The sequence below is a fragment of the Abramis brama genome, assembly GCF_963993115.1.
Source record: "Abramis brama genome assembly, chromosome: 22".
Classification (NCBI taxonomy): Eukaryota; Metazoa; Chordata; class Actinopteri; order Cypriniformes; family Leuciscidae; genus Abramis; species Abramis brama.
Window position 1 is genome coordinate 33,001,962 of NC_139984.1, and position 16,954 is coordinate 33,018,915.

At 36.5% G+C, this 16,954-nt stretch overlaps 1 protein-coding gene across 4 annotated transcripts in view; it reads left to right on the forward strand.

Annotated features, from left to right (window-relative positions):
* The first annotated feature begins 456 nt into the window (after positions 1 to 456).
* abcg2a (ATP-binding cassette, sub-family G (WHITE), member 2a) overlaps positions 457 to 16,954 on the forward strand; it is a 25,124-nt gene continuing 8,626 nt past the window's right edge. Inside the window, exons 1-9 of one of the 4 annotated variants that reach the window (XM_084099317.1) lie at positions 457 to 517; positions 1,841 to 2,054; positions 7,424 to 7,483; positions 7,838 to 7,952; positions 10,013 to 10,165; positions 10,256 to 10,413; positions 13,338 to 13,489; positions 13,587 to 13,688; positions 14,697 to 14,953. In XM_084099317.1, the coding sequence (XP_083955443.1) occupies positions 1,849 to 2,054; positions 7,424 to 7,483; positions 7,838 to 7,952; positions 10,013 to 10,165; positions 10,256 to 10,413; positions 13,338 to 13,489; positions 13,587 to 13,688; positions 14,697 to 14,953 (1,203 nt within the window). In that variant the 5' untranslated portion in view covers positions 457 to 517; positions 1,841 to 1,848. Of the gene's footprint in view, positions 625 to 695; positions 716 to 1,796; positions 2,055 to 6,390; positions 6,572 to 7,423; positions 7,484 to 7,837; positions 7,953 to 10,012; positions 10,166 to 10,255; positions 10,414 to 13,337; positions 13,490 to 13,586; positions 13,689 to 14,696; positions 14,954 to 16,954 lie in introns of those variants that run through there. The other 3 variants (XM_084099318.1, XM_084099316.1, XM_084099319.1) reach the window with 3 other exon arrangements.

Consider the following 16,954-nt stretch of genomic DNA (forward strand, 5'->3'; position numbering starts at 1 on the left):
AAAAAATATAATAAAAAAACCTACTTTTAGAACAATTTAAATGATTTGTATTGTTATTAATCTTATTTCAACTGTCATCTTTTAACAATCCAAATTATGGCTCGATTTAATGACATTTATATGTGTGTGTGTGTGTGTATTTGTATGTAGCCTATGTATATGTACAGTATATATGTGTGTGTGTGTGTGTGTTAGTATATATACTGTATCATAGTGGTAAAATGCTGGTAATCCCACAATACTTTGATATTTGATACCCATGCCATATTCATTGCCATTCATTATTTAAGGATTACTGCATGGTACTTTTAAAGATCCCTCTTGTACATTATATGTAATGGTGATGATATGCATAAGTTACATAAAGTCACTCCGGTCATCGTAACACGTGTGACGCGCCTCGTGTGCTTTATGAAACCACACTCATATTTACAAGGGGCGCGCACGCGCACGCGCACACACACTCCTCGCATAAAACCAGACGTGCTCGCGTGAGCAGCGGTAGGCTCCTCTTCAGGTGAGTGTGTGTGTGTGTGTGTGTGACTGCGGCTTCTCTCAACCACGGAATCGATGATTAATCGGTATTTTTCCGGTATTCGGATAAAAACGATCTCGATTGTTCAGGTCTGTATTGATTTGTGAAGCTCGGAGGGATATTTCAACAAAGTTTTGCATATGTTTTGCTTAGATATGAATGAACATGATGAGAAATGAAGTAAGTAGTGCTTTTGCTCATCATAATAAGAAACATTAGCGCTGTTTTTATATTTATATGTTCTATTTATATTTTATATTTATGACAGAATAAGTTTGATTAGCATATTCGGAAGCCTAATTAGTAAGGCATTTAAAAAAAAATAACATTGGTGCTCAAAAACCGTACTCAAACAGTATTATTTACCATATTAATGTTGGTGTTTAAATGCCATGTAGGGCTTTTTCAAAAATATCATCACTCATTTGGTGAGTGTCAAAAACATGGTATTTTTGAAAGAATCTTAGCATTGGTTAATGAATAGCAGATTTAATTACCATATGACGGCAATAGGCTACCTGGGTATTTTTTAAGTGTCAATAACAGTAGCATTAAAATATCATGAATGCATGAATATGGCGATGAGTTGATCAGGTTTGTTGAGAATCTGAAATGACGAAAGAACACCACAGACAATCACCATGGGAAAATGTTAGCTAATGAACCTTATTGTAAAGTGTTTTGTGATTATTTGAATTCCTTTCTATGTAAAGCACTTTGAATTTCCATTGTGTATGAAATATGCTATATAAATAAACTTGAATTTCCTTGCATTCACTGCAAACATGCTTTTCTTACTCAGTATTTTTGTCTTGTTTCCAGTCCAAATATCTAAAAATTCTTAAATCAAGATGCATTTACTAGATGAGTAAAATGACATAAGATATTATGTCTTGTTTTCTGGGGGAATTAATCAAAATTAAGTGAGTTGATGCTTAAAAAAAGCAAAATTATCTACCAGTGGGGTCAGAAAAATAATCTTAATTCAAACAGAAACAACATTATTTTTCTGACCCAATTGGCAGATCATTTTGCTTACAACAATTTTTATTTATTTCCACAGAAAACAGGACATAATATCTTATGTCATTTTACCATTTTAGTAAATGCATCTTGATTTAAGAAATGTTTGATATTTGGACTTGAAACACGACAAAAATACTAAGTAAGAAAAGCATGTTTTGCAGTGTGAAGCTGCTGTTCTTCATTAAAGCTCCAGATCAAGCTGATGTTCCTCTGCTGTTCCTCTGCTGTTCCTCAGATGTTCCTCTGATGTTCCTCTGCTGTTCCTCTGCTGTTCCTCAGGGTTCGCGATGGCAGATACGGTTGTTCAGATGACCAGCGTCACGGATCTGGAGAATCATGTGTCCCGAACTCAGGTGTCCACCAGCATGTCTTCTTCAGCGTCCCGGCGAGGAGCGACCGTGAGCTTTCACGACATCAACTATAACGTGAAGATGAAGAGTGGTTTCCTCTGCAAGAGGAAGAGCACGCGCAAGAACATCCTCATCGACCTCAAGTGAGTCTTTACGCTTTTCACATTTGCATCTTCTTTTTTTATTATTCTTTTTTTTATAATACAGATATTGCTTACATCAGGTGGTTACACACCAACATATCAGGGACAATACAACAAACAATTGAACAAATTTGGAAAAATAAAACAAACACACAATGACAACAACAAAAGAAGACATCTGAGTAAAAATATTACAGCAACACAATCCGCAGATTTGTCCATCAAATTAGTAAATGACTCAATGCTCATAAAAACATGCTCTTTCCTTTCCTTAATAAAATGAATCCTTTCCAAACATTTGCATCTTTTGATGTAAAAATATTGGTTTCACTTTATTTTGATGGTCCCTTTAACACATTCTGTTGACTATAAGTAACACTGCACTTACATGTCCACTAACTCTCAGTAGAGTATTAGTAGAGTATTAATTGAGTATTAGTAGAGCTGACATGTAGCTGCAAAGTTACTTATATTCAACAGAGTGTTCAAAAGGGACCATCAAAATAAAGTGTTACCAAAATATTGCATTAATATACCATATTTATGTTCCATTGTATTTAAATGGAAGGGAATATACAAATTCAAATGGTGTGCAAATAAAATATACCATGGTATCTTTGAAAGCACCATATAAACACCATTGTTTATGAATTTCAGCTCCTGGTAGATATATCAAAATACCGCTGATTATTATACGAGACTGTATTATGGCAATAGCTTACCTTACAGTAACATTCAAATACCGGTGGTGGATATGTTCCAGCTTTAAACCACAGTATGTTTTGCACTGAAACTCAAACTTTGCATAAAAGTAGTGTGGAGTTACAATGGTGCAAAGATGATGCATGAATTTTGTGGGGTTTTTTTGTTTTTTTTTGTGTTTTGTATGCATGTTTTTGTGTTTTGTATGCATGTTTTTGTGTTTTGTATGCATGTTTTTTTATTTTTGTATGCATGTTTTTTTTTGTATTTTTGTATGCATGTTTTTTTGTATGTGTTTGTATGCATGTTTTGTTTTTTTGTATGCATGTTTTTTTGTATGTTTGTTTATGCATGCTTTTATTTTTTATGTTTTTATATTAGGAGTGTAGCGAGACCCTCATGTCACGATTCGATACATATCACGATACTGAACTCACGATACGATATTATTGCGATACTCCAATACTTATGATAAAAGATTAACAAAAAAACAGTTGATTAAAATGCTAAATTTGATATTACACTGTGTGTGTAAATGAATATTCGTGGACTTGGTGCTGAAACCCAACACACAGGACAATAGAGACATCATAATAACAATATTCATGATTCTGAAGCTGAAAATACTGAATTATTTTAGATGAATATGCTTGTACATATTTAAAATAATGTAGGACACTATTTCTTGGTAATTTGGCATTATCAGGACACACTAATATTCCCCCAGTGCATTATTATACATTATATTCAACACTATATATAGGAGTTTAATGTAGTACTGACACTAAAACTCTGAAAACTTGATTTTTTTCTAACACTGTAGCATCTTGTCACTATCCACAATATATATTGTTGCATTTTTGTATTGCGATATATTGTTACACCCCTATTTTATATGCATGCTTTTATGGGTGTTTTTGTATACATGTTTTTATTTTTTGTATGTTGCATGCATGCTTGTATTTTTTTGGTATGTTTTTGTATTTATGTTCTTGTTTTTTGTATGTATGTTTTTATGTGTTATTCTCTGTTTTTATGTTTATTTTTGTATGTTTTTGCATACGTTTTTTTGTATCTATTTTGTTAAGTTATGTTTTTATAGTAATACTAGTTTTCCATGTTAAAGGGGTGGTATAATGCCCTTTTCACAAGATGTAAAATAAGTCTCTGATGTCTCCAGAGTGTGTGTGTGAAGTTTTAGCTCAAAATACCCCACAGATATGTTTATATAGCATGTTAAAATTGTCACTTTTTGAGGGTGAGCAAAAACGTGCCGTTTATGTGTGTCTGTCCCTTTAAATGCAAATGAGCTGCTGCTCCCGGCACAGGGGGCGGAGCTTCAAGAGCTTGTGTCCTTTTACTTCACACACACACACACACACACTGAAAATATCAAAAACTTTGACCAAAAAGTTGGACAATGATAGAGAGACTCAAGAAGAAGTGACAACATGTAGAAGCAACAGGACATTTCTGAATGGTTAGTTGAGGAATTTATGAAGCTGATGTGTAGTTATCTTCTAGTCATTGATTAGCATATTCTGTCATGATAATCTATAAATCGTGTTCCGGGGGCGGGGTTTATGTCAATTTTAGGGTTGGTGATGTCACTAACCCGGGAGGAATGTGGTGTAGTCTCTACCAGCCGTTTGTTGTAGTCCTTAAAAAGTGATTTCTGTGAAAGCAAATATCTCCCTTTGCTTTGAACTTTGAGCGTTGTAACTTTGCAGATGTTGTTTATGCTCAAACAGCAACATTACACACTAACTACAGTTAGAAAAGTGAATTCATAATCAACCACCCTTTTAAGTCAAGTCACCTTTATTTCTATAGCACTTTATACAATTGAAATAGTTTCAAAGCTGCTTCACAGTAACAAACATAAAAATTAACATCATCATTTATGCAAACTTCATCAAATGTGAGACGATTAATGATGTTAGCCGTGATTTATACTGTAGTTGACACAGAATCTGCTTCATTCTGAGTTTGATTTGACGTGTCCCTTTAAAGATGTTCAGTTCAGGTTTGTGTGCGTCTGGTGACCAGCAGATCTCTTGTTCAGACTTGTTTTCTCCCTCGCTTTTCTTCTCCTGTACCCTCTGAGAAACCGAGTCGATGTGAACAGAGGCACGTTCGGCCCTTGCATGAACGAATGAACAAATGAATGAATGAATGAATGTGGTGGTAGTGTTGGTTATTCTTGTGTGTTCACTCCTGGATTTGATCCTCTCAGAGGTCGTGGGTCTGAGAACATGTGGACGTGATGCGGGGTAACATGCGCCGAGTGATTGTGCGATTGTGTGATTGAGGAAACCACCAGGGAGGGCTTGTGTGAATTGCAGGAAGGAAGTATGGAGATGTTTCAACCAACTCCAGCGAAACTTCCACTCAGAAACACATGTGCTTGAGTACACTGCACAAATGCTTTTCTTACTCAGTGTTTTTGACTTGTTTCCAGTCCAAATATCTAAAAAAAAAAATTAAATCAAGATGCATTTGCCAAAAAAGTAAAATGCTATAAGATATTATGTCCTGTTTTCTGGGGGAATTAATCAAAATGAAGTGAGTTGATGCTTAAAAAAAGCAAAATGATCTGCCAATGGGGAGAAAAATAATGTTGTTTCTGTTTAAATTAAGATTATTTTTCTGACCCCATTGGCAGATCATTTTGCTTTTTTTAAGCATCAACTCACTTCATTTTGATTAATTCCCCCAGAAAACAGGACATAATATCTTATATCATTTTACTCCTCTAGTAAATGCATCTTGATTTAAGAATGTTTGATATTTGGACTGGAAACAAGACAAAAATACTGAGTAAGAAAAGCATTTGTTGCAGTGTAGAAACAGCACTGTTATACAAGCACACACACACACACCCTGTAATGAGCACACACACACTTTACACATGTGCATGTTTACCGAACACACACACTTGCTTTCATAACCTGATGATCGGTGTTACGTGTTCACACCCCGCTGTGTCCAGGTCATTGTCCGACATGAAAGTCTCGGCTGAACAATAGCGCTGAACTTTCACACGGCGAGAGCGGAAAACACAAGACTTGCTCGAACTAAACGCAGCTTTATTTCAGAGTTTGAAGGGTTTGCTTCGGCCATCAGACCTTGACCCTTGACCCAGAGCCGTCAGATAAGAGTCACAGAATAGAAATCACGTAACAGGTCTTCAATAATCTTCATTTCTCTTCCCAAAACACTGGTTTTCACTCTCCACATCTGACAGAGTCACTCGCAGTCGTTTTACACGCCAAGAGCAAAGCGTTAATACATTTCTTTGGAAAATGAGAATTGAAATGAAGCGTATTTTTAGCACTTTTAAATTGCATTTTATTTTAGTTTTTTACCCCCTAAAATTTTCAATAACAATGCAGAAAACTATAATCTTAGAATTTCAGAATTTTACATTATTAATCGTACTTTTTCAAAATGTTATTTTTGAATACTTAATAAGATCATTTAACTTAAATTTAGTCATTTAAAATACTCTTTTTAGTCTTTTCCAGTGTAACATTGTTTTGCCAGTATTCTTGTGTTCGACCCTTGTACAGGATTCCTGTGTTTGCTGTCAGCTCATCCGAGTGTGATCATTAACCCGTGTGTGCGTGTGTGTGTGTGTGTGTGTTTGAGCTGGTTGTATAAGTGCTGATGTTTATTTCCTCATCTGAACTTATGAAATGATATAATCTGTGCCAATCAGAGACGTGCGCTCGTCAGGTCTGGGCGTTTCCTCCAATAACTCTGAGGAATAGGAGGGAATATTCATCATGACTCGTTATATTCATCCGATGTTTGTAAGTGATTTACAGCATGCTAGTGCTTGATATACAGTAGTAGATTAAAATATTAAAGGGGTGGTTGATTATGATTTCACTTTTCTAACTTTAGTTAGTGTGTAATGTTGCTGTTTGATCATAAACAACATCTGCAAAGTTACAACGCTCAAAGTTCAAAGCAAAGGGAGATATTTACTTTTACAGAAATCGCTTTTTAAGGACTACAACAAACGGCTGGTAGAGACTACACAACATTCCTCCCGGGTGACATCACCAACCCTCAAATTTACATAAACCCCGCCCCCTGAACACATTACATAAGCTACATAAATTCATTAACTAACCATTCAGAAATGTTGTCTACATGTTGTCACTTCTTCTTGAGTCTCTCCATCTTTCTGACTCCAGTTTGAACATAAAAGGCTAAACGTTTTTTAATTTTTCAGTGCAGCGTGTGTGTGAGGTAATCGAAGCTGCTAATAACCAGCTCTTGAAGCTCATTTGCATTTAAAGGGACAGACACACAAAAACGGTGCGTTTTTGCTCACCCTCAAAAAGTGACAACTTTAACATGCTATATAAAATTATCTGTGGGGTATTTTGAGCTAAAACTTTCACACACACTCTGGGGACATCAGAGACTTATTTTATATCTTGTGAAAAGGGCATTATACCACCCCTTTAATATTAAAATATTCTGGTCTCCCAAAAAGAAACTGCATTTCACGATAGCTTTGAATGTGGCTCATCCAATCAGAATCCCGTGTGTGTTTGGCTTTATATTTGGTTTTATTTAATTATATAATGATGATGAAGAAGAAAACGAGGTGATGATAATTATTACGTAATTCTGTATGTTATTTTCTCCAGTGGCATCATGAAGCCGGGACTGAATGCCATATTAGGAGCGACCGGGAGCGGGAAATCATCGTAAGATCTGTCTATCTGTCTCTTTGCTGAATAAAAGTATTAATTTCTTAACAGAAAGTAAAAAAATCTAGTGTATATACTGTCATTTTACTCATCTAGTAAATACATCTTGATTTAAAAATATTTTTGTTGATATTTGGACTGGAAACAAGACAAAAATACTGATTAGAAAAGCATTTTTTGCCGTGTAAAACAATAGCATGGCATGAACTCAAAACATGGACAAGAATAGAACGCTTACCAACAGTGGTTACACAAACAATACTTGACAAACACACATGGCAAACATGAGGGCTTAAATATACAAGACTAGACAAGACGTGACCCTGGTGTTGTTTAAATGTTTTCATGAAGGTTCCTGGATGTTCTGGCGGCTCGTAAGGATCCCGCTGGTCTTTCCGGAGAGGTTCTTATAGACGGAGCGCCTCAACCACCCAACTTCAAGTGTCTGTCGGGATATGTAGTGCAGGTAGAAACACTTTTACAAACAAATCAATGCAGTTCACTGCAAAAAAATACATTTCTTACTTAGTATTTTTGTCTTGTTTCCAAAATCAAGCAGATGCATTAAATCAAGATGCATTTACTAAAGTAGTAAAATGACATAAGATATTTAGTCTTGTTTTCTGGGGAAGTTTTTGAGTTGAGTTTTTGCTTAAAACTAGCAAAATTATCAGAAAAATAATGTTGTTTCTGTTTGAATTAAGATTATTTTTCTGACCCCATTGGCAGATCATTTTGCTTTTTTTAAGCATCAACTCACTTCATTTTGATTAATTTTGAAAACAAGACTTAATATCTTATGTCATTTTACTCATCTAGTAAATGCATCTTGATTTAAGAAATCTTTGGACTTGAAACAAGACAAAAATAGGTTCATAAACTGTGAGCACAAACACTTAGTGAAGTAGCAGCAGAGATTTGAGGAATAATTCATGTCTGAAGCACAAACGCTCCACTTTAACACTCATGCTTGACTCTAAAACTGACTTCAGCATTTAAAAGATGAAGTTGAACTCGTTTTTCTGTACAACACGTGTCGTGACTAAGGGATTTGTGAGATTGCTGACTAAGATTAGAGTAGTAGGGGTGAAACTTTCGAGCAGTTTAGTTTGTTTTCCTTCCATACACACTTAAAAATAAAGGTTCTTTATTGGCATTGAAGAACCTTTAAAGTTTTGAATGTTGCCCAGACAGCAACATGTGGATTTAACGCGTACCAGATGTGGGCTGGATCTGGGTCGACACTAATTTGCTGTCTGGGTGTTTATTTGTAGTGTTTTTAATATGCTTTAAGACAAACCATGTGTAAATTCATAAGTCGACTCCATTGCTGAGTATTTTCTCCTTAAAACTGCAGTGAACCAAAGACAGTCTCAAAAACACGCTTTGAAATCGCTGGTGTTTCTGACGTCACAAACTACCTTGTAACCAATCAGATCAACGTGTGATCATCAACCAGTGGATCTCTGAGCTGAGTGAGTGAGTGGAGGCGGGGCTCATTTGCATATTCTTAGAACCGTCACAATCATGTGACCAAACCCGTTAATGAGAGGGCGGAGATAGTGAACAGGAACATGTTTTGTGTGACATTAGCAACACATTATTAGCTGTTCAATAATGTATTCAAGCAAAAGGCTAATCATATTAATTAATGTCATGCTCTCGACTTGTAGACAAACCTGTAGAATTCGCTCTTAATCTTAATCTTCTGAATCAGTTTCTGGTTCAAACATATATGACTGAATTAAACCAAACAAAATATTAAACATCGTGTAGCGTTTACTAGAGTAAAGTTGAGCGAGTGAATCAGGTAATCCGAGCTGCTGTGAGTGAGTGGAGGCGGGGCTCATTTGCATATTCATGAGTCCGCGCATACTAAATGAGGCAAGGGTGTCGAGTTACATTCAAGATATTTTAAGGCATGAAGAAGTTTAAAAGTTCAAATGTATTTGTATAAAACATTCCGAAACAGCGATGTCAGGATACACTCAAATAAACAAACAAAAAAGAAATTATTTTCACTGGGAAAAACGTTTAAATATGTCATTTTGAGTATCAAAGATGAGTTTTAAGGAATTAGATTATTGACTGCAGAGGAACTTACAATAGAATGCTTTAAAGCAGCAGCTTTACCATATTGTAAATAGTAATAACAGTAAATGATGCATAATTACATGCAACTAACCCTCAACCAAACCCTAATCATAACCCTAACCCTATAGTAAGTACATGTAGTTGCTTAATATTACACAGTACTTAAATATATAATTACACTAGAACAATGACACCTTAAAATAAAGTGTATCCTAAATATGTTTAAGAGTGTAAGTATGGTGTAGTAGAGTTACTATAAGTTCTGTTTTCTTCTGGAGTCTGAATTCCTCTAAATCTAATAACTCTTTAATCTAATCTCAAATCACGCCAGCCGTGTCACGAGACATTCTTCTTCCGTCTCAAAGTGTGCGTGTTCAGAAAGTGCTCAGTCACGGTATAAACACTGATAGCGTGTGTGTGTGTGTGTGTCAGGATGATGTGGTCATGGGGACGCTGACTGTGCGGGAGAATCTGCGTTTCTCAGCCGCTTTACGGCTCCCGAGGACGATCAGACAACGAGAGAAAGATGAAAAGGTGGAGAGACTCATCCAGGAGCTCGGCTTGAGCAAAGTGGCAGATTCACGGGTAACACACAACACACACTTCAGGAGTTATAATCATTAAGCACTAAAATATGGCTTTGACTCCCGGCTGCTCTGATTGGCTGGTTCACAGGTGGGCACGCAGCTGATTCGTGGAGTTTCGGGAGGAGAGAGGAAGAGGACGAACATCGGCATGGAGTTGATCATCGATCCATCTGTGCTTTTCCTGGACGAACCGACAACAGGCCTCGACGCCAGCACTGCCAACTCTGTCCTCATGCTTCTGAAGAAGTGTGTTTACTTACACACACACACACACACACACACACACACACACACACACACACACACACACACACAATCATTCACACACATGCACACTCACACGCACACTAGGGTGACCGCCATCAAACAAACCAAATGTGTGATGATTCTAAGTTTGTGTGGGACAATGTGGGATATGTTACCAACACTAAAACATAACCTGAAACTGTGATATAATGTTCATAATTTGTATTCTGCCTTTCAGCTGATAAAAATACTTTGTTCTTCAGAAAACACCATTACATCTCAATGTAACATAACATGTCTTTATTTGACATTTCATTAAAATTCAAACATCACTGAGCCCAAAGGCAACAGGAATCATGCAGATCACTATTTTTGAAACAGTTCTGACCAAGTCCAATTAAAATCCAAAAAAATAAACAATGAACAAATAAAATATAAAACAACATGAAATTAGATCATTGACAGTCTTATATATTAAGAATATATTAAACCAAAAAATTTCATATTTACATTTTTTATTAATTATTAATTATTTAGTTATTTAACAATTAAGTTAATTTTAATTGGCCGAATTATCCATTTGTTTTCTGACAGGGAACACATGGAACGAATCACCGGTCCACATTTTGATTGACAGCTGTCACAACCTACTAGTGACCACGTTTACTCCTTTCTTTTCAACCATTGGATAGGATTTAAAAAACGGCTGTTGTATTTGTACTTCTGACGAAGCGCTGTTAAATATAGGTGAAAACTACGCCGCAAAAAGAATAAATAAAATGCTTTCTTAAAAAGGCAAAAGAACGCATGCACGTTTTGATATGATAATAAAAACTAATAGACTGATGAAAATGCGGGACATTTACTCAATATGCGACGTGCGGGACAAGGGGTGAAAAATGCTGTGCGGTACAACGCAAAGCGGGACGGGTGGTCACCCTAACGCACACACACACACACACACACTCACACACACACTTACAAACTAACCCTAACAAATAAGAAATGTTGGGGGAAGAATGATACTTTTAAACATAAAAACTAAACCACCAGTAGGTGGCGGCAGGTGACCGTCTTAATGAGTGAGTCATTGAGTCATTCATTCAAACAACTGATTCATTGAAGAATGAGGCAGTTGTTTATGAATGAGTCATTGAATCTGTGACTCAAATGATTCGTTTACATTTACAATTATTCGTTTAGCAGATGCTTTTATCCAAAGCGACTTACGAACAATAGAAGCCGTTAAACTAACAATAGGACCCAATATGTAAGTGCTAAGACCCTTCCCAGTTTAGTGTAACGCAGTATATTTACTTCATGTACTTTTTTTATTTTTATAAATAGATATAGAAGAGAGAGTGTTAGTATTAATGGATGAAGTGTTGCCGAAAAAGATGCGTCTTCGGCTGTTTCTTGAAAATGGCTATGGACTGAGCAGCTCGGGTTGAGTTCGATCATTCCTCCAGCAGTGAACAGTCCAGGTAAAGGTCAGAGAAAGAGATTTTGTGCCTCTTTGAGATGGCACCACAAGACGACGTTCACCTACAGAACACAAGCTTCTGGAGGACACGTGATTCTGAAGTAATGAGTTTAGGTAAAAGGCAGCAGAGCCAGTGGTTGTTCTGTATCCAAACGTCAGTGACTTGAATTTGATGCGAGCGGCACTGTCAACCAGTGCAATTTAGTGAGGAGAAGAGTGACGTGTTTCTCTCTTCGGCCCAATAAAGACCACTCTTGCTGCAGCATTCTGGATCAAGCGCTTGGACAAGGAGTTGTGTAGCTCCAATACGAAGGGCCTGATCCTCCTAATGTTAAGGCAAATCTGCAGGACCGGGCAGTTCTAGCAGTGTGGTCTGTGAAGTTCAACTGATCATCAATCAAAACTCCAAGGTTCCTGACTGACCTGGATGGAGTTATGGATGATGAACCTGCAGCTGAATGGAGAAGTTGTGATGAAGTGATCGGTTGGCCGGGACCACAAGCAGTTCTGTCTTCACAAGGTTTAGTTGAAGGTGATGGTTCTTCATCCAGCCAGAAATGTCTGTTATAAATGTGAGCAGCTACCGTTGGATCCTCTGGCTGGAATGAGAGGTTGCATGTCATCAGCGTAGCAGTGATGGGAAAAACCATGTTTCTGAATGAGAGATCCTAGTGATGACATGTAGATGGAGAAGAGAAGTGGTCCCAGCACTGAGCCCTGAGGCACTCCAGTAGCTAGATGATAACAGTGATGGGATAAACCATGTTCTGAATGACAGCTCTAGTGATGACATGTAGATGGAGAAGAGAAGTGGTCCCAGCACTGAGCCCTGAGGCACTCCAGTAGCTAGATGATAACAGTGATGGGATAAACCATGTTCTGAATGACAGCTCTAGTGATGACATGTAGATGGAGAAGAGAAGCGGTCCCAGCACTGAGCCCTGAGGCACTCCAGTAGCTAGATGTCAGTTTGTGGTGTGGTAAATCGGCCATTGATGGTGGTTGTTTTATTTATGAAGAATGTGGCAAAAGAGGAGAAGATTTTGAAAAGCATGCAAGAGTCAGAAGAATTGTTAATTTTGTTGTTAGAGTAAGTTTAAAGCACTGAATATTCAGTAATGAAACACAGGAGATGCAATATGGTTCTGCTGTGATGTTTGTTTGGAACTTTTTTTGCTGCTGAAACAGAACAAAAACAGTCAATGTTGTGTCTAAAATGTAAGTGACCTAATATTAACATTTTTTTAACCGTTGTATGAATTCAGTGTCATTTTCAATCATGATGGCATTCAGAAAACAGCACTCTTGGTTGTGTAATGTAATAAATATAAAATCATTTGTGTGTGTGTGTGTGTGTGTGTGTGAGAGTAAGTGTGTGTGTTTTGAGATGAACATAAACAGACATTCTGTCTTTTAAGCGTGCGTGTGTGTGTGTGTTCAGAATGGCTCGCAGCGGTCGCACCATCATCCTCTCCATCCATCAGCCGCGCTACTCGATCTACCGCCTGTTCGACAGCCTGACGCTCCTGGTGGGAGGAAGGATGGTGTATCACGGGCCGGCTCAGGACGCCCTGCAGTACTTCAGTGAGATCGGTGAGAACACACACACACACACACAGACTCTCTCACACACATACCCACATACACACACACACACACACACTCTTCATGTCTTCTGTTTGTGTTTTAGGATACACCTGTGAACCTCATAACAACCCTGCTGATTTCTTCCTGGATGTCATCAATGGAGACTCAACAGCTGTCACACTCAACAAGTTACACAACAGTGAGGGTACGACAGACACACACACACATGCACACGCACACACACACACACACACCCTTCTGTGTGTCTGCAGTCTCGCTGTATAACGGCCACTTTGCTGATTTTTTTTAGTTAAGAACCGCCCATTCATATAATATCTACAGAAACTGGAGTGATATAAATTACCACAGTGGATATAAATTACCATAGTGGAATTTGAATAAATACTGACTACTATATAAAATACATCATTCATAAATATCATGAGAAAAGTATTTTTTATTTTTGTAATTTTATTCGTACATTAATTGATCAAATTGAAGATTTTGTAATGAAAGTTGAAGCACACATTTAATAAGAGTACGGGGGGAAAAAGCCCTCAGGGATAAATATCACAAATATGCAGATTTTAATATGTTTAACATTTAGCTTATTTTAACTAATTAATTTGAATTAATATGTACTACTATATAATATTTATCCTTCAGAAATATCATGAGAACATTTTTTTTTCCCGTAATTTTTATTTTTCATTTTATTAGTAGTTTAAATTCTATTAACTTTCTTATATTTTTTTGTAATTTGTATTAGTCTTTAAGTATTCCTATTTAGCTTTAATTTATTTTTATTTCAGTTTTAGTATATTAAGACTTAATATATCTTAAACCTAATATAAACTGTATATATTTATTTCAGTTATTTGCCCAGGCAATATTTTGTTGAAGTTTTCCATGTAACATTTATAATGTGTTTTTTTTAAGCCTTTAGTAACACATTTGTAATAGTTTAAGTGAAGGAATAAAGTGCAGGATCATGTGTGTGTGAATGTCAGAACTGGACCAGGATCAGCTGAGTTCGTCTCTGAACTTGAGACATACCAAGTCATAATTACGAGACAAAGACGAGATTATGACATATTATGACAGTCAAACATAAGTCATATGTCAACATTTTCAACTTTTTATGTCATAATTAGAATTTATGTCAATTTAAAATTGAATGATTGATGAGTCTCTACATGCATGTGAATGCCAGAACTGGACCAGGATCAGCTGAGCTCGTCTCTGAAGGGCATCGAGGATCGTTTAGTGGAGGAATACAGGAATAGCTCCAGCTTCAAACACACCAAAGGTGAACTGGAGCGCATCGTTCAGGGTCAGCAGAACAGCATTCGGGTCAAAACCAAAACCAGAACCATCACCTACAACACGTCCTTCTTCCACCAGTTCAACTGGGTCCTCAAGAGAACCTTCCGGAACCTGATGCTCAACCCGCAGACCTCCTTCGCTCAGGTCAGGCGCTCAATTATGATACTATTTATCTATAGCAGGGTTCACCAATGTCGGTCCTGGAGAGCCGCTGTCCTGCAGAGTTTAGCTCCAACCAGCTCCAACACACCTGTTTGAAAGTTTCTAGTATGCCTAGTGAGACCTTGATTAGCTGGTTCAGGTGTGTTTAATTGGGGTTGGAGCTAAACTCTGCAGGACAGCGGCCCTCCAGGACCGAGATTGGTGAACCCTGATCTATAGTATCATAATTTTTAAGAATTTAAGTCAATTAAAAATTTAGTTTTGTAATTTCAACAGTATTTCAATTTCAACTTTTTGTTATAATTAGAAATTTAGCCAATTTCAGATTTTATTTCATAATTTTAACTTAGTATGTCATAATTTTAGCTTTTTAGGTCATAATTATAACTTTATTAGTTGATTTTTTATTTTATTGCGTAATTGTAATTTAGTATGGCATATTTTCAACCTTTTGTCATAATTAGAATTAAAATAAATAAATGTATTTTGTAATGTTAACTTAGAATGTCATAATTTCAACTTTGTCATAATTAGAATTTGCCAATTTCAAATTTTATTTCATAATTTTAACTTAGTATGTCATAATTTCAACTTTTTAGGTCATAATTATAACTTTATAAGTTGATTTCGAATTTTATTTAGTAACTTTAAATTAGTATGGCAAATTTTCAACTTTTTATGTCATAATTATAACTTTATGAGTCGATTTTGAATTTTATTTCGTAATTTAGTCTTGCTATGTCATAATTTAAACTTTTTATGTCATAATTAGAATTTAAGTCAATTTCAAATTTTATTTCATAATTTTAATTTAGTATGTCATATATTCAACTTTTTGTCATAATTAGAATTTAAGCCAATTTCAAATTTTATTTTATAATTTTAACTTAGTCATAATTTAAACTTTTTAAGTCATAATTAGAATTTGTCAATTTCAAATTTTATTTAGTAATTTTAACATAGCATATCATAATTTCAACATTTTATGTCATTATAACTTAAGAACTTAAGAAAATAAGTATTTGAACACCCTGCTATTTTGCAAGTTCTCCCACTTGGAAATCATGGAGGGGTCTGAAATTGTCATCGTAGGTGCATGTCCACTGTGAGAGATATAATCTAAAAAAAAAATCCAGAAATCACAATATATGATTTTTTAACTATTTATTTGTATGATACAGCTGCAAATAAGTATTTGAACACCTGTCTATCAGCTAGAATTCTGACCCTCAAAAAAAAGACCTATTAGTCTGCCTTTAAAATGTCCACCTCCACTCCATTTATTATCCTAAATTAGATGCACCTGTTTGAGGTCGTTAGCTGCATAAAGACACCTGTCCACCCCATACAATCAGTAAGAATCCAACTACTAACATGGCCAAGACCAAAGAGCTGTCCAAAGACACTAGAGACAAAATTGTACACCTCCACAAGGCTGGAAAGGGCTACGGGGAAATTGCCAAGCAGCTTGGTGAAAAAAGGTCCACTGTTGGAGCAATCATTAGAAAATGGAAGAAGCTAAACATGACTGTCAATCTCCCTCGGACTGGGGCTCCATGCAAGATCTCACCTCGTGGGGTCTCAATGATCCTAAGAAAGGTGAGAAATCAGCCCAGAACTACACGGGAGGAGCTGGTCAATGACCTGAAAAGAGCTGGGACCACCGTTTCCAAGGTTACTGTTGGTAATACACTAAGACGTCATGGTTTGAAATCATGCATGGCACGGAAGGTTCCCCTGCTTAAACCAGCACATGTCAAGGCCCGTCTTAAGTTTGCCAATGACCATTTGGATGATCCAGAGGAGTCATGGGAGAAAGTCATGTGGTCAGATGAGACCAAAATAGAACTTTTTGGTCATAATTCCACTAAACGTGTTTGGAGGAAGAAGAATGATGAGTACCATCCCAAGAACACCATCCCTACTGTGAAGCATGGGGGTGGTAGCATCATGCTTTGGGGGTGTTTTTCTGCACATGGGACA